The sequence below is a fragment of the Pseudoliparis swirei genome, chromosome 4 (assembly GCF_029220125.1).
Source record: "Pseudoliparis swirei isolate HS2019 ecotype Mariana Trench chromosome 4, NWPU_hadal_v1, whole genome shotgun sequence".
In the NCBI taxonomy this organism is placed as follows: Eukaryota; Metazoa; Chordata; class Actinopteri; order Perciformes; family Liparidae; genus Pseudoliparis; species Pseudoliparis swirei.
The window spans coordinates 11,253,949-11,271,280 of record NC_079391.1 but is presented as its reverse complement, the minus strand read 5'-3'; the positions used below and the strand labels follow the sequence as shown (position 1 = coordinate 11,271,280).

Sequence of the window (17,332 nt, the reverse complement as noted above, 5' to 3'; positions counted from 1 at the left end):
CATCCGCGTGAAACATGCGTGGATTGTCTCGTTCTGGTAACACGCCCGCCTCCTTCCGTCTTTGAAAATATGTTGCAAGTTGATAGAATGTATATATATACACACACACAAACACAAAACAGACTTGTTGGGAGCAAATAAACATGAAGCCCATAAGAAAGATTTCCCACACCGTCGGAGGCCCGCTGCCTCCATGTGATCGTCCCGTTCAGTCGGTTCTCACTGAACACGAGGACGGAGACCTTCGAGGACACCGTCTCCCTCGGTCTGGAACAGAAGGCTCGAGTCAAGGCATCCACTTGGAATGTAGAGATAGAAAACGTTCTCTGGAGGCCGTCCCCGTGGTACAATAATGGCACAAAACCACTGGCTAAACACATTTTAAGAATGCATCAGGTAAATATGTACATCATGTGTTGTGCACGCTGCAATAAAATGTACACGCGTTAGAAGGTGATGCCACAGAATTCAGAATAAATATATATATATATATATGGTCCAGGACAGTTCAATATGTGAACATCTATTATGAGACAGATGAATATTGCCCTTAAGACGTGACGCTGGTAGAATACATCGACTCAACGCAGCTACAGCAGGACATGAGGCGGGTCACTAACTTTGTAATTGGAGTTCAAACTCATTTTGTAGATCTTGGTGTGACAGAATTGGGGGTTTGGATTCAGGTTTGTGCCAAATAACAGTTCACCTTCACATATATTAAATGTAACCGTCATAGTTCTTTAGGAATAATACATGCACATGACTGAATTCTGCAGTACTTCCTTTTAAAATCTGACTGCAGGGGAACTTCCACATCCAGAACCAAAACAGATGATTATGATAGCACACGCACACGCACACGCTGCAGCTCGTCAGGAATCTGCAAGAGGAGACTGAGAAATAAAGGGCCTTGCAGAACTACTATTAACTCTAAACCGGGTGTGATCTACTACAAATATGATCCGCCTCAAATATAATTGTGTCTCACGCAGAAACAACTTCAGATTCAGAGAAAAATGTGAAACATTATTCCCAGTTTGACCGTCCCAACCAAAGCTTTTTGTGACACAGGACTTTCAACATAAAAGACGAATGTGTCGCTGAATGAACGCCGCACAAAAGATGAGTCTATTTCCAAATCGGGATGCGTTCTCATAAACGACGCTCAGTAAACGCAACATGAATACAACACACCAATTATACCTCAAGTGTACCACACACACACATGAAAACAAACACACACACTCACATCCAAACACAACACCACCATACTGCGGGAAGGCAAATCTGACCAGGGCAAGCTGTGATGAGTTCCGTAGCTACAATAACTGGCAGCTATCTGGCATTAAATAACCCGGGGGGGGGGGGGGGGGGCATAGTGTTTTTGGAGGGGACACAAAGTGTTAAACTCACACGCCATATTGTGAGAGGATCTGTTCACAGACTAAATAAAAACTCACCCAACAGCTTTGTTAATCTCTTATACAGATATATAAATAAAAATGTGAATCTTGGCATCAACTGATAGAAAAAAAAGCCGGTTCTGTCTATATGCGTTTTTGTAAATATTGATACGTACCAAAAAGCTTTTGAGCTCCAATAATGACACATGAATGATTTAGTTTCATGGCGAGAGGGAAACATTCTGTTACGTCAGATGATGTCTTTTTGCTATAAAATATACAACCCCAAACAATCTTCACCCCCACATCACAAATATGTGCAACTTGTGACGCAGTTTGTCCGACTCTGAACGATACGCTGTGGTTGTCATGGTAGTGTCCCTTCCTCTGAGGAAAGAGGAGAGCAGGCACCAGTGGTTTGGGAACAGCAAATCCTCCGTTCGTCTTTTTGAGTCTCTCCTCAAAACGTCTCCTTACCTTGTTTGTGGTCAGGTGGGGTGTGTGTGTGGGGGGGGGGGCGTGTCTAGTCCATGGAGGAACACATGTGTCCCCTTTCTCACGTATAAGCAAATGCACAAAACACACACAGAGACACACACTGTGTGTTACAAAACAACACATTTGTCCTTATCCTTCGATTCTTTCTTGGCTTTGCGTTCCCCACTTGAGGACTGTTTTCCCGGGCTGGGTGTGGCTCCAGCAGCTGCTGCCGTCCCGGTGCCAGCTGCGGCTCCTGCACCGCCTGCTCCTGCACTGCCTGCACCGTCTGCATTTGCACCTGCACCGCCTGTGTCCGCTTCGTCTCCCTCGGCAGGCTCCTGATGGCCCTGCTGCACAAACAGGACAGTGGGGCAGTCAGGGTATATATATATATATACACATACATATATACATATATATACACATATACACATACACACACATATATATATATATATAGACACATATATTTAGGAATAAACATGAGGAGGAATAGGATTAGTCGGAGAGAGAGCTCTTTCAGAGAAGCTAACAAAACCAAGAGCTTCTTAAAAAGTGCATCGTCACATTGGTTCCAATTATGCCGTGTAAAGAAACCATTGAATCGATATTCTGTGGCGCATCTCACGCATATGCCACATGGAGGTGTAATCTCTGCCCTCAGTGCCACTCCAGGGACAATGCTGTGTCTTGACCGTGAGAGGATGCAGCTTCACATGGAAACATAATACTTCTATTCCTTTTCATCTTCAAGTCTCTGTCAGCCATCTGTCTCTAAAAGGCAGCACATCCGCTCTATGCTACATTAAATACCCACTTTTGTTCAAAGTCCTACTTCTCCTCCCTCTCTCACTTGCTTTTATCTCCCTCCCACCTGTGCTGCTGCTGCTGCCGCCGCCTGCTGCTCCTGCTCCTGCTCCTGGTAGTACTGGGAGGCTCGTCGGTCCTCCTCTTCCTGGAGTTTTTTTGCCAGCTGTAGGTCACTGCTGCCCTCGGGGGGCTGCTCCCACTGCACATCCTGGCTTTGCTGCTCCTGCTGCAGTGACAGCGCCATCAGATAGTCCTGACACACATGAACGTGCACAAAGAGAGAGAACGGCTTGATGATTTATGAGCAGAGCTGTCACTGGGATACGCTGTGCTCCGATTATGCAACAGCTGAACTACCTCAGCCTGTACTGCAACCAGTCCAATCCAGACGCAGGCATTGTGGCAATCCTCAACTTCGGTCACATTATTTAATAACTGGGCCATTTGTGTCGGTCTTCATTCATTTGCATTCGCTGTGTTATTATCATTTCATTATTCTTTTTGGAGTAATTAGTTGCAGTGCAATTTACAAAAACTTTTTGCTGTTGCTATCGATTGTATTATACTCGGTGTCTTATAATATGTCGTGTAATTTGTCATTGACAAAAGACCCAATTTCCCAACTGCGGTCAATACAAGTTTTCTCCAATCTAACGGAAGTGATTAGGAGTGCAGAACTTTGCCTGAATGGATTTTTCCCACCTACACCATTTTGGAGATAAGTGCTGGGCCGGAGTAAACCCAAAGCATGGAAGAGAACGGAGGTGGGCGCCAGACATGTGCTTTCCAGGCTGTGTGTGTGTGTGTTTAAAAAGCTATAATCTCTATTGAGCAACTTCCTTTATACTCTCTCTTCATTTTTTTTTACCTGGGCTGAAAGCACAGGTGGTGTTGTTTACAAGAATATCTGGTTTCTTTTAGTTTCTCCGTTCCTCCAGTGTGTCTCCACTGTCTGCACAGTAGCACAGTGAAGACCAGTATGACCTTACTGGTCTGGCACTTTCTGATTCACGGATGGTGTGAAAAGCACATCCTGATAAAAGCGCTATCGTGGTTTTGGAGTGGATGATTGCTGCTTCTGCTAGTCTTGCCTGCATCAGTGCTCAGACCTGGTCTATCTGATCCTGCTGGCCGCGGTACACGGTCTCCGGATTGGATGGAGGCCGCAACCGGAACTCCGAATCACAAAAGTTGCCGTCTCCGTCGACATTGTGCAGACTTTCCCAGACGACCTTCTCCTCCGTAAGGAAACCTTGGTCTGTAACCAGGTGGTATAGCTGGCCCTAGGAAACAAACACACACACACACACACACACACACACACAAATGTTATTATCAGTGTTGCACGGAACGCAGACATACTGGACTGCACGGTTTCTACTTTTAGTGCACACACCCACACAATCTATCTTTGGCTGTTTATCCCGTGTGCATCTAAAAGGTGGAGCTGTGTCATTTCAAGAGCACGTGGGCTGCCATGAAGCTTTGTCAGAGGGTTGTAGGAGACACACACTTTCTAGTACTATTCAAAATGAGAGTAAGCAGGCTCCATTTCGCCTCCTGCAGAGAACAGGAAAGGTCTGTCCAAACTGGAGTGATGGGCTGGCTCTGTTAGGGAATAGATGCAAACCTCTAAAAGGGTCATCATCCGTCTAAATCTGTTAGACATAAATATACGTAGCTTTCCTGAGTTTGAAGAACATGTTAGGAGGTCTGATAGTTATTACGAACATGACAGCAGGGTTTTCAACATGTTATGGCACCTTGCTAAGCTAAATATTTGATTATCTTGAGAACTTTGTGTCAGAGGTGAAGCTTAGCTAAATAAAAGCATCATAATTAACATGGACCTAAATCACTCAATGACATGTTTTTTTTGTTTTCTGTATATTCTGCCAAAAACAGGAGGAGAATCACTGAAGAAGTAGATGGCAACACATGACAGAAAGTTGTTGTTCATAATCTACTGTGAATAATAATTATAAATGTAAAAACTCAATTAAATATTACAGTTTTTCATTAATATTCACTTCATCAAAGAATAAGTAAGCATCTGAAACATTTCTTACTGAATAGCCTGCAGATGTGCATTTAATTGAAGCAAATTGATGATATTTAGCTCACAGACAAAATAAAGGGCGGTCTGTTAAAGATGGCAGAATTTCTTTTTGGGTGTGTGTGTGTGTGTGTATGTGTATATGTGTGTATGCATATGTATATCTATGTGTGTGTGTGTATATGTGTATGTATATATATATATATATTTATGTCTGACATTTCTGTACTTGTTTTATGTTTATATTACAAAACGAATATATTACTAAACGAATAAAAAAATGTGACAAAAAAAGATGGCAGAATGAGTTTGGCTGATAAATGAATGATTATTACTTGAGAAAAAGAAAAGTTTTGGTTTTGTTATTTTTGTATATATTTATTTATGTATTTATTATGTGTTATTTATTAAGTTTATTTAAAAAAAAAAAAGTATTAAAAATTTGGTGAAATGATTGATTGGGAATTTTATGGGGGGGGACCATTTGATTATTTTTTGGATCGATCGGTCAAGGGTCAAAGGTCATGGTCAAGGTCATGAAAAGTCAAACATCTTTTTTTTACCATAGCGCGGGTATATTATATTGGCATGGCATGCAAATAATGCCAAAATGTTCATAACTCAATGCCCAATCTTGTGATATGCGAAGGTATGAGCTCTACCGAGTGCCCATCCTAGTTAGCAATAAAACAGAATGAAATATACCCGTGGTAGAGGCATACAAATGGTCCTGTAAGAGAAAAAGGCTTCAAAACGCTCGTCACTGACTGAAGGGACAGTTCATAACACATCATGACTTTTTTTAAGTTGACACACTTTCTAAAGTAAGCAAGTGGTCCTCAATCTGACTCATGCAAATGATGCCAACACTATCTGGGTGTTTACCTTGTATTTGATCATGGTGCTGAAGTGGTTGTTCCTGAAGAAGACACACAGCTCTCCCTCCTGTACGGTGGATGTGAGCTCACATAAGCCGTGGTACGTGAGCTGAGTGGCTGTGCTGCTCAGGAACTGCTCCGCCATGATGCCTGTGGCCAGAGAACGGGAGGAAGACACACAGGTGAACACACTAAGGAGAGATTGAACAAGGAAACATGCACCCATGACGAGTGTTACCGCAATGCTTTATCGCATCTTTAATCATGATTGTAGACGTGTAGTTTGCAGAATATACAGACAAAAAAAAAAAACATGTGTCATTAAGTGATATTATGGCCATGTTAATTGTGATGCTCTTATTATGATAAGCTTCGCCTTTTAACCTGTGACACAAAAAAAGTTCTGAAGATAATCAAATATTTAACTAAGCAAGGAGCCATAACGTGTTGAAAACCCGGCTGTCATGTCTGTAAGAACTATTTGAACATTCGGACTCTGCTCCGATAGAAAACCGTCTGCCTAACACTGAGACACAACTTTTACAGATTCCTGGAAAAGAGCTATTGAATACTTCGCATTAAATATTTAAGTATGCTTTAGCATGGCCACAATCCTCAGATATGTTTATAGTTTTCAGAGTATATCATGTGGTCGGTAGAATCAGCCTCAAGACACTCAAATAAAGCCCTCAGCAAGAAAAACAAATACAATAGAGGGGGGTGAATCTCCCATATGAATATCATCATCGACTAAAGGCTTTGATGTGTTGACTTGGCAGCAGACCAGCCGACAACTAAACCGGAAGCTCAGTGTCGAATGAGCAAATATTTTTATTGGAGAAGTTAGCGACAGCTGGGAAGACAAATGTGAGCCTTGAAAGTAGGTCATTCGATGATCGGCCACATGTCCTGGTTTCATCTGAACTAAATGTGTTTGCACCGGTAAGTCCAGTAAATGTATCACAAGCAATGAATGTCCCTGAATTATGGGTACGCTGCACATGGCAGCTACAGTACCAAACGATACTTGAGACACAAGTTATGTGACAAAGATATTCAAAATTGAACAAATTAAGAATTTTTAAAAAATTTTTAATTAGAGTGTTATTCTCGTTTTGCTCAGGAGCTGAAAAGTGTCAACAATACATTGTTACCCATAATGCATCACTTTATTTCTCTCTCAGGCAGGCCAGAAAGCAGAGGGAGAGAGAAGAGGAAGCACTCACCTTCCCCTGCCAGCTCACTGTTGTCTGACTGCTTGCAGGATATTATCTTCTCCACCAGCTGGTTGTAGCTGCAGTTGCCCACTGCCTTGACGATGTCATGCATCTGCAAATAAAAACAGCAAAGAATATTCACCGAGCCGTCGTGCTGTTTTACTAAAAGCAAAGAAAGATGTATACAAAATGTCTAAATCGAGAAAACATTCTGGCGACAAGGGGTGCGTGTTGAACTACGACCCCCTAACTATCTTCATTTAAGAAGGTGGTGTACATGCTTGTCATTTCAAATTAACAAAACAACTGGACAGACTTATTTCAAGAGAAGTCTGGAACACAAACCAGACGAGGACTAGGACTTTGTTAAAGTAGATATGACATTAAATTGAATTAAAAAGCTAAACTAATATTAAATGTATGTAATACATTCAAGTTGATAGAAAACAGAGAAAACAACTGGAGGGCAAAAATGAACCCATGTGGTGGGAAAGTGACCTCAAAGTGCAGTAGTGGGCAGGTAGGACATTTCATCATTACTCGCAGTGAAAGAGACGTGTCCAGGATAGAGAGGCGGGCAGTACAACTCGGATGCGTCCGGGAGGTCCGTCTCACCTGCGGGTCAACCAGCCAGCCGTGGTAGAGAGGGATGTCGAGCAGATCAAACACAATGCATTCTGGGGTGTACTCGAAGACTCGCACCCCTGTGAACTTCACGTTCACATCCAGACCCGTCTGCAGCTTGTGCAACACTGCCATGGCATCACTCATGTTCTAGGAAGGAAGGGAAACAAGGGTTCAGATGTTTGGAAGGAATATGTGGTCCCAATGCAGCAGAGGGAGGCAACAATATGAACTGCAGCTATACGCAAACAAATCTCTTGCCAAAACCCATATCAGCGTTTGCATTGAACACATTCTACAGAACCGAGAAGCTGTGTCCAGTCCAGCTGTTTTCGTGCGCCGTCTTTGTCTGCTACATTATTTCTGGTCGTCAGCATTCAGGCAGCATGGCTGGAGCAATCAGGGGTAGATGTTTCTACCATTCAAGAAGCCATTAGCTGCCTTTTATTCCTTTACAATACAAAAACTGCTCCCACACACTCACACCTTGAATGGTTGGATTTCGTCAAATATTTCTTCTTTCTAGTTACTTTAATCATGTGACTAAGGAGACTGTTTTCCTATTTACTGCACTCACTTGGTTGTGCTCGGTTGACTGTGAATCAATGTGCAACCACAAGAAGAAATGGAAGTTGCTGCCAGGGAAACATTTCATATTACATGTCTGAGTGAGCGCTCAGGCTCATCGATATGAGACCAGGTATGAATATTACAAAGGAGTGGACAAAATATCAGGTGCATTTGACAATATAATGCAATCCACTAGCTCTGCAAACTACCCCACATTGGTTTGATGTTTTACTTTGTTTCTGATCGGTGACAGGAGAGGACTTGACAGGAAATGAGTGGACAGAGGACATGCAATACAATGCTCAGCTGATGAATATGTTTTTTAATCCATCACTGATTTCTTGATGTTTGTTATTGCAACTTAACGTCTTAAAAAGCCTAAAGCTCTTGAGCAGGACTTGCACAGGGGACTCTGTGACTACATGGTCAGAAACCCAAACCATTAGCTCACCAGGTTGCCCCTAAAATGTTTCATTTGCCGTAGTCAGACAGATGGTTCACTTCCTGGTCCGTTTGACTTGGTGTATTGTACTGAAAGTCGTTCTCCAGAAAGCTCATTTGTTAATATTTTCTCAAGGATTAAACATTATGTTACAGAATGATTCAGCAACGTGGCAAACCACTCCAGAGTTCATCCTGCAGCGTGTTCTCACTTTAGCGTGGGCCAGAATTAGTTAAGAAGGTCAGTAGACCTCCGCAAACAAAACAATTATAAATTCAGGTTAGATAGACTGTGAACATATTGTTATGTCTTTTTGTCCAGATGATAGGAGTTGACTCACTGGATGAGAGTATGCGATGACATCGCTTTTTCCCATGACACTAAAGCCCCTCACTATGAACAGACGGAGGTGTGACACCAGAAGGAAAACACAAAAGTCTTGAAAGAGTAACGGCCACAGGAGTCTAAACCCCCCTGGCTCTGTGCGAGACATTCAATGGTCTGTGAACATTGAATGTAGACAGAGATGCAGCTCATGGGTATGAGGTGTGTGTCATCTCACCAGGGAAGTAATGAAACACGAAAAGCCTGAAGGCATCAAGATGCCTGGGGCAGGTTTACCGTCTAATCTAGATTAATGAATCAAACCCAGAACACAACCTGGAGGAAGAAAAGCTGTTATTGATTGACAGCTGCTAATGATACTGCCGCTTGCTTTATTAATGTTGCAGAGACTGAGAAACTATTGCTTCACTTTTCTTTGGCTTCCAGGAGTCTGTGAGAATTTCAGCAGGATTCTTTCAAAATGTGTGTCGGCAATTCCAACGGCTCTCTACCGCCGTGTTACCAGTTTGTTTCTACATGTGGCGGATGGCGATTATTGAAAATGTGATTTCCCAGATTAGCCAATTCATAGAAATACTACTTCAGGTTCTCTTCTTTAAGCAGCTTTTAAGCCCTCGTGAAGAAGAATGACAGCACTAAATGCAGGGCGTTTACAAGCTTAAATAAAATAAATCTACCACTCGGTTTCCATGGGTTTTAATGAGGGCCCGAGCACCGACAACGTCGGGACAGCGAAGACGTGCTCAAATCTGTCCCAGACTGGCCATGCCATGGTCTGAATACTTCTCCAAGCCAATTGTCCCTAAGAATCACATAGCGCCACCTAGTGGCACAGGAAGTCAGTGTTATGTGATAGTGCTATACAGTGGATACAGGAAGTGGTGGACTGTTTGCAAAGCATTATTTCTCTTGTAGTAGAGGAACGAGTTTAAATAAATACACAAATTCCTTCATTTTAGTGACTGAATGATTGAAGAGACTGTTTCCACTTAATATATCCTTTAAGTATGAGTGAAGATTTAACCACTGCACAATGAACACTGTTGACCTTAAATACACATTGCTGCATCATATGCATGAAATATCGGATGTCATGTGTACGTATCTACACACCTGTGAACCCAACAAAACAGACACATTCTTGCATTAAGTCTCAGAGAAACATTCCCCAGCTGGCTTTAACCTCTGCTGCCATTTCAGTCTGGGATCAGGAAAAGTCAAGCAGCTGAGCCCTAGAACTCTTTTAGGAGTGATTTCTCTTTCATTTCAACACTTTCACAAGAAACTATTTATTTATTTATATATATGTATATATATATAAACTGGACATTTTGAAACAGGTCTGCACATGAATTCAACTGTTCAATACAAAAATGCCAATAAAACTTTATAAAAGAGTTATATTGTGTATTTCATAAGTGCAAAGAGTTTGGTCTGGTGTAATGTACAACATTGAAGCACAAATCAATGTGCGACACACCACATTATATTGTATATTATCTTATAGGTGACAACGCTTCAATATTCAGATTAATATCATTCAACTACAGTGTTGACCAGCTCACTTTGACAAACTATTGGTGTGTTAAAAAACAGCACTCTTTTTAATGTGCATCTTTATTTCCCATGATGTATTGCAATCATTTCATGTGTGCACCAATTATGAAATGTCACGTGCCAAAATGCCATGTGTTTCAAAAGGATTCTAAATTAATTATCGATTTACATTTTTATTCTTTGATATCCATCAATCTGTATAATGGCCGTCAAATTTTAAAAGGAGTTGAGCGGAGGTGCGAAGCCTTCAGCTGGCCAATCGGAGTGTATGGAGGACACGTATGAGCAGAAGTGATGACAGGATGAGCAGCGCCGTGTAATGGACAACATCTCGTCACTTTAGGGCGGAGGGCTTCAACAGCTGATGAGCGCTTGGAGATCAGATGATTAGCATTGCATCACTTGCATTCATCTGTGCTTGTGTTGGACGCACTTCCACAGTTTAATATGAGGATGGTGCTCTGTCGGGACTTTCTGTATTCTGTATTCTTACATTCTATAAATATAACATATAATCCTGAGTAGATGTAATTAACTGGTAGTTGACAGAAAATGGCATTACAGTGCCAAGATGAGGGATTTGGTTCCAAAGCGTTCATTTATTAACACCAGAGTCCTGGTTGATAATAGTTGTGAGGCAGTTAAAACATGCAGCCAAGAAATAAAAAAAATTATCTTTATGAAAATGAAGATTGGAGAATGAGCGGTTTTCCTGTGCTGCATTTTAAGGTTAAAATTAAAGCTTTTCTTCTCAGCAATGCACTTGAAAAACTGTTCTGGTGGTGGAATACATAATATCACTGATACTGTGATCAAGTGGGGTGCCATTGCTACATCAACTTATTCTCAGGGAATGCAACCGTCGGATATTTTTCATGAGCGTTTATGTTAATGCAAACTTCATCTGCCTGTCTGCAGTCATGTGAATAAAAAAAGTTATTACAAATATTAACAGCAGATCTATGAACCTAAAGAGCAACAACAAATCAATCCCTGCAGGACTAAAGTAAGCCATTACATAATGCTGTGACCCATCAGTGGAAGCTGTAAATAATGAACAGGTTTACGAGACGGTAATGTCACACAATGTGGGTCATGCATTCATGAATCCTGGCACATCAGCAGCTGCACTGCTCTACATGGCTGCCGGATGAATCATCGTTCTATCACACAGGCTCTAACGTGTCAGCACCCACATACACACATACAGTATATGGAGATCATGCTTGTGCATTGGAGCTAATCTCATAGATTGAATTAGATTGTGCATATGTACCTAACAAACAGATAACCCTGTGTATAGCTTGATCTGTGATCATCTAACAACATTGATCCTGCTTGAATTAAATCAGTGCCCAACAGCCCTCCCGTTGTCAGGTTCAATAATTCCAAACCATTTCTTTGTCTCTGACATCACCATCAGCAATTTCTCTTTATGTGGTTGTCTCACTTAATGTCGCTGCTTACTCAATTACAGATAGGTTACTATTCAGAAAGCTTCAATTTGATTACCAGGGAGTCCAAAACAGCATCCGTTCATCAGCAAACAGCCAGCGGTTCAGGAGAGATGCGAGAACTGAGAGAAATGCTTTTTGAATTCCAAGCTTCACTCAACCCAACAAAAGAAAGGTTTTGAAGAAAAATGTGTGAACAAGGCCGTGAATGACATCAAATTAAAACAAAAGAGGCTTCTTTAGTTCTTGAACCATCATCATGGAGGATTTGCCTTGTAAGAGTGCTCTGCCGAGTAAATATTTAACAATAGCTAAAGCGCAGCCGTGCAACTGCTATTTTAATCCTCGTACGCTCGTGTGGCAGATGATGTTTTTTAAGCTGAATTCATAAATAGAAAAACTTCTGTTATGAACTCCTGCAGCTCTTTCCAAAGTCACGGTGGCTTTAGTTGTATTTTATAACGATCCAATAAGCAACGGAAGCACATCTCTTCAAGATAGTCAAGAAGACACTTTTCATTTGACATGCACATACACACATCTCCAACCTGCTCTGAGCTGCCAGAGCCCTGCCTGCCCACAGACGTCTCCACATACTGGGTCAACCACAGCATCGGGACATGAGGACACCCACATGGTATAGAGCTCTCAAGCCAGTGTCTAGGATTAGACTGCCATAATAACTATGCAACACATCTCTGACCACTCCCTTACTGTAACAGTGCATGCTGAGGCCACCACTCATTTATTTAAGAGGTTGTATTTCAGCCAAACTTATATTTAGAAAGGCCTTTGCAGTGAGATTCCACGGGGAGACTGCACATTATTTTTTTCTCCTCTTTGAATGGGGGACAAGTGTGGCTTCAAATCATTTACAGATGTGCTGGTGCTCTACCAAGCAAGAGGAGGAGAGGCACGGCCTCTTCCACCCGATAAGCAGGCAGTGGAGATGGGAGTAAGCTGGGGAGCCATCTCCAAGGACACACACACACACACACACACACACACACACACACACACGAGTATTCACAGGCATGTGAAACAACATAATCTGACACTCCTGACCCATGTTGTTCCCTGGACACATTTTCAAGCTAAGCTGTCGCTTTATGTGGTTCGTAATCGGGCTGCAACTAACGATTATTTTAACAACCGATTAATCTGTTGATTAAGTTATCGAGAAAAAAAACAACGTTAATTTCCAACAAAAACATTAACAGAGATAAGCCCCGCCCCCTGGAGGCGGGGCTTATCTCCTTTAGCCATCCACCATGGAAGAACTAACCACTAGTTCTGCTTTATACTTGTTGAGGACATCTCACAAAAGTCGGAACATCTAACGCCCTCGTGTTCGGGTTCATAACATAACACACCGACTACGTATGAAGGACTTCCGCTTCCAGCGCTACAAGAGCAGCAGCAGCCAGTTGGATTCACCAACAGCGGAGCGTCTCGACGCCGATTGGCTCTCGCAACGCAGCATTTTGCTCTTCCCTCTCCCGCCGCTCTACTCCGCGCTCAACTCAACTTTTTTAATACTCAAACATCTCCGCGACTTATTGAGTGTCGTAATAATCGTGCGACACAACGAACCGATGATGAATATCATTATCAATTCATTCCAACTATTTTAATAATAGATTTTATCGATTCGTTGTTGCAGCCCTAAACTCGATGCTTATTTCCACATTATGGGGCATCCACTGACCTTCTCTTCCGGTGGAAGCACTGAGCTACTGAATGCACGTCAGAGCAGTGTGCGCCTCACTTTGAATACCGTGGTGAAAATACACGATGAGATATTTTGAGTGTGTTAATGAGAGAAAGGGACAGCTCATGTTCAACTTGCACAACTCTGGTTTCAACTCGGACAGGGAGTACATCTTAAAAGCCCTCCGCTCCTAAAATGTACGGTGAACAGCTTACCAATGCACACACATCAGCAAAAACGCATGCCTGTTCAAGAATAACACTCCACAGTGATTAGGCGGGTCTTACCTGCTCATAGTTTAGCCGCTGAGCCTCCGATAACTCTTTAGGCTTGGTTTCAAGAATGTAGTCTCCTGCAGTGTGAGAAAAGGAGAGAAATGTTGACATACGTTGACGTGTGTCGACTTGACTGATTAACGGGTTCATCGCTTAAGTCTGATGTTATGGGGTGTTTTTATGAGCCACATTGGGAGGGTTTCGCACTGGCTAGCTGTTTTCCCCCGGGAAAAGGCTGTGCCGGCCAGGTAGCATCAGTCTGTCACCTGAGAGCTGTCGACTCGGTGGCAGAGAGCACAGCCGGCCAGCTGTCTGGCTCCAGCTCTGTGATCCGCCTGATCAGCGCTACAAACCTGCTGACCACAACACCGCAAGTCACGTGTAGATTTGTAGTTTGTCGTTCTCTTGAATCGTATAGTAGTGTGTACACAACTGTTACTTCGTCATAATGCTGAAAGAGGTCGTGCAAATATATTAGTGTTAAATCCTTACATAAAAAAAAAAAATCTTGTGCAAGTATTTGTTTAAGTTTCACACAGCCTCATGAATATATATGGAACTGGAGAGAGAACTATGCTGCATATACTTTTTCTTAGTATAACTGAAATAAATGCCATCAAACCCTTGCAAATAAACTGTTACATTATTAAGTAAAAACATCGTCACAAAAAACCACGTTCGACAGTATTTTGCAAGCGAATTGAATGAATGGAATCAATCTTCTTCATGTGGATGCTGTGAGGGGCCATGTGACAGTAAAGGCACGTTTAAATCTCTTTTTAGTAAACAATCTTGCTGTATGAACTAAACGCAAAGTCATACACTAGTTAGGCTCATATACTATTTGTAGTCGAGTTCTGCAACATGTGAACTTTAGCTTTGCAACGTTGGACTTAACAACAGCCTCAGTGCTGGTTGCAATTTTAAAAAATGTGTCCGACTTGATTTCTATGCGGTCTCCGTCGATCACGATTGTTCTCAAGCTTGGGGGCAGCAAGCTGAGTGGTTTTACTGCTCTGTACTTTGAACTGTGGACTCACTCACCCTGGTTACCTTAACATCTGTATCCGTCTGCCTCTAGGCGTCCGGATTACACAACGAACTGCTGATCAACGACCACCACCCACTTTAAAACACCACCAGTGAACTACATCACTAAGCATCACTCTGGGTGGTTTTGTCTCTGTGTGTGTTATGACAAACAGCACAAGATTTACTGTGTGTGCAATTATTATACGCAAGGACAGTCCTCCCAAACAAGTGAATTATAGAGATGAGAGCAATGTTTAAGCCCCAGACAGAAACCAGTTCTACAATCACAGTTGAGGGGAAAATAATCCTTAAAAGATTTGATGTGGATGACTTCAGTCGACTCATGTCAGTGGATACTGACGGCCCCGACAGGAGGCTCTACCTCGAAGGAACCCCTGCTGTAATCATACACTCTACTTTGATATTGTGGAGTCGTTTTAGTTACGAAGGGCAGGACACAGCCAAAGAAAATAGATAGCTCTGGCTTCCTTTGCAACAGCAACAAACTTAATCATAGGGGATTCCCCTGTTCTGGTCTCTTCCTCTGTTGACTCTGGAATATATATCTCAAATTTGACGGGGCGTAAAACACGAGAAGGTTTGCTAGGCTTTTGAAACTCAGTACTAGTTGCTTTATATGCTACTCTATAAGAATCGGCATCATATATCCTCTGAGGTATCCCCACTATCATACGCATTTCATTTCCCTCATTTGACCAATGATGTGGCATCAACTTGCTATATTACATTACATTACATGTCATTTAGCAGACGCTTTTATCCAAAGCGACTTACAATAAGTGCATTTCAACCTAGAGTACAAACTAAGAACAACAAGAATACAGGAAGTAACATTTCCTCAACTGCTATAGAGTAAAAACACTCACCAAGATACTCCATCAGTTGCTCAACAGTTATAATTTCCATCGTCGGCGGCATCTTAACCTGCAGCGGAGGAGAGACATGGACACCCATTGTTCAATTCATTCAGAAAACACTGCAGCACAAGTTAACTAAAACAACAGGAAAAAGGTGAACGTTCAACATGCACAAACATGTTGGTATAAAACAATACCTAATGCTAACGTGTCTTGACAGACATTACTTTTCCAACAGGGAGTGATGATGGATTGAGACACTTTGAACTCATAGATGCAGTGTTGCATGTGTATATAAACAACAAGAACATCTGAAAGGTAAATCAAGTTTTACAATAAATGGGCTTTTCTCCATAGAAAAATAACCACAGGCAAAGGTTAGGAAATGTGCCAATTTGAAGAGTTTCAAGATCATCTCAGACTTTTACCTTCAATGCCAGCAGAAGGACATTCATGATTGCCAGTAATGGACAGGGGCCGTTCTCGTTTTGGGTGATGATCGGCGTATTCTCCTCCCTCGACTTGATCCACTTGATGTGGTATATGGACTGGCCGGCGGCTCGGTCCTTTGGGCACGACGTCTTGGTGCCATCAGCCCCGTGCTCGCCCTGCAGGGCCAGGGCCAGTCCTCTGTCCTCCAGCCCCTCGCTGTTCAGGTCGGAGCTGGGGCAGGAGTTGAGGTTCGAGAAGGACTCGAGTGAATCTATGCTTCGGGACTCTCCGCCAAGGCTGGGATCGGGGTCACACCCACTCGGCAATCCCTCCGACAAGGTGTGATGGCCGGGCAGCGCAGGCTTGACCTGTGCTGTGATTGCTTTGTCCGGACACAGCTGAGTCGGTTTGACAAGTTTTGTCGGTTCACTTTCTTCACGAGCCAGCACCTCAGCATGTGCACGTGCGCCTTCCTTGGCGAGAGGTGCGTGCGGGCTATCGGGTTTGTTGTTGACTAACTTCGAGACACCACCCTCGCTATCTTCTGCAGCCAGCACCGAGTCATGCCCCATCCCGTTACTGATCTGATCCCCGGACCCCGACCCGCTCGTCTTGGTGTCGCTGCTCTTATCTTCCCGGACTGGCAGGACTTCGAGCACTTCCGAAACGCCAGACTTCCCAGCACTGGGAATGACATTCACACAGCTAGGAGCACAAACATGTGTGGTGCTGTTAATGCAACTAACGTTCACCAAAGTACTGAGAGGAGCCTCACTAGTCTTGCATTTCTCGGCTGTTCCTTTCCCTCCGCCGACAGCCGTAACGTCGCCCATCGCTCCCGCAATCGTGGCACACAAAGAGCCGTCCGTGTCTCGATGCAGGTTTGCATTTTTCTCCATTTCGATATACAGACTGTCGACAGATATATTTTTTTAGCTCAATTGCTGCAGGAGCTTCAGTCCCGAAGACGCCATGACGACTCTGCGAGTGACGTCATCAGAGTGAATCGCTTTCAGGTTGAGCAAGGGGTGTGGGGGGGTGATGCCTTTGGGTGGGCTCGTATTCCTCAGATTGTAAAGTTCATCGCTCTGATTTTATATCTGTGCCCCGGTCCAAGATATTAATCGTAACTAACAGTATCCCATATATGGGGTTTAATGTCTGA

At 42.9% G+C, this 17,332-nt stretch overlaps 1 protein-coding gene across 2 annotated transcripts; it reads right to left on the bottom strand.

Annotated features, from left to right (window-relative positions):
- Window positions 1–852: 852 nt before the first annotated feature.
- On the bottom strand, window positions 853–17,126 carry mindy2 (MINDY lysine 48 deubiquitinase 2). 2 transcript variants are annotated; one of them, XM_056412312.1, is made up of 9 exons: window positions 16,164–17,126; window positions 15,745–15,802; window positions 13,838–13,902; window positions 7,463–7,621; window positions 6,857–6,959; window positions 5,638–5,780; window positions 3,806–3,979; window positions 2,761–2,949; window positions 853–2,236 (listed from the first exon to the last, which is right to left on the bottom strand). In XM_056412312.1, the coding sequence occupies exons 1-9, from the start codon at window positions 17,064–17,066 to the stop codon at window positions 2,012–2,014; spliced, it is 2,019 nt and encodes a 672-aa protein (XP_056268287.1). In that variant the 5' UTR covers window positions 17,067–17,126; the 3' UTR covers window positions 853–2,011. The 2 variants fall into 2 exon arrangements, with proteins under 2 accessions (XP_056268287.1, XP_056268288.1); XM_056412313.1 differs by having other exon boundaries at window positions 853–2,233.
- Window positions 17,127–17,332: the final 206 nt, after the last annotated feature.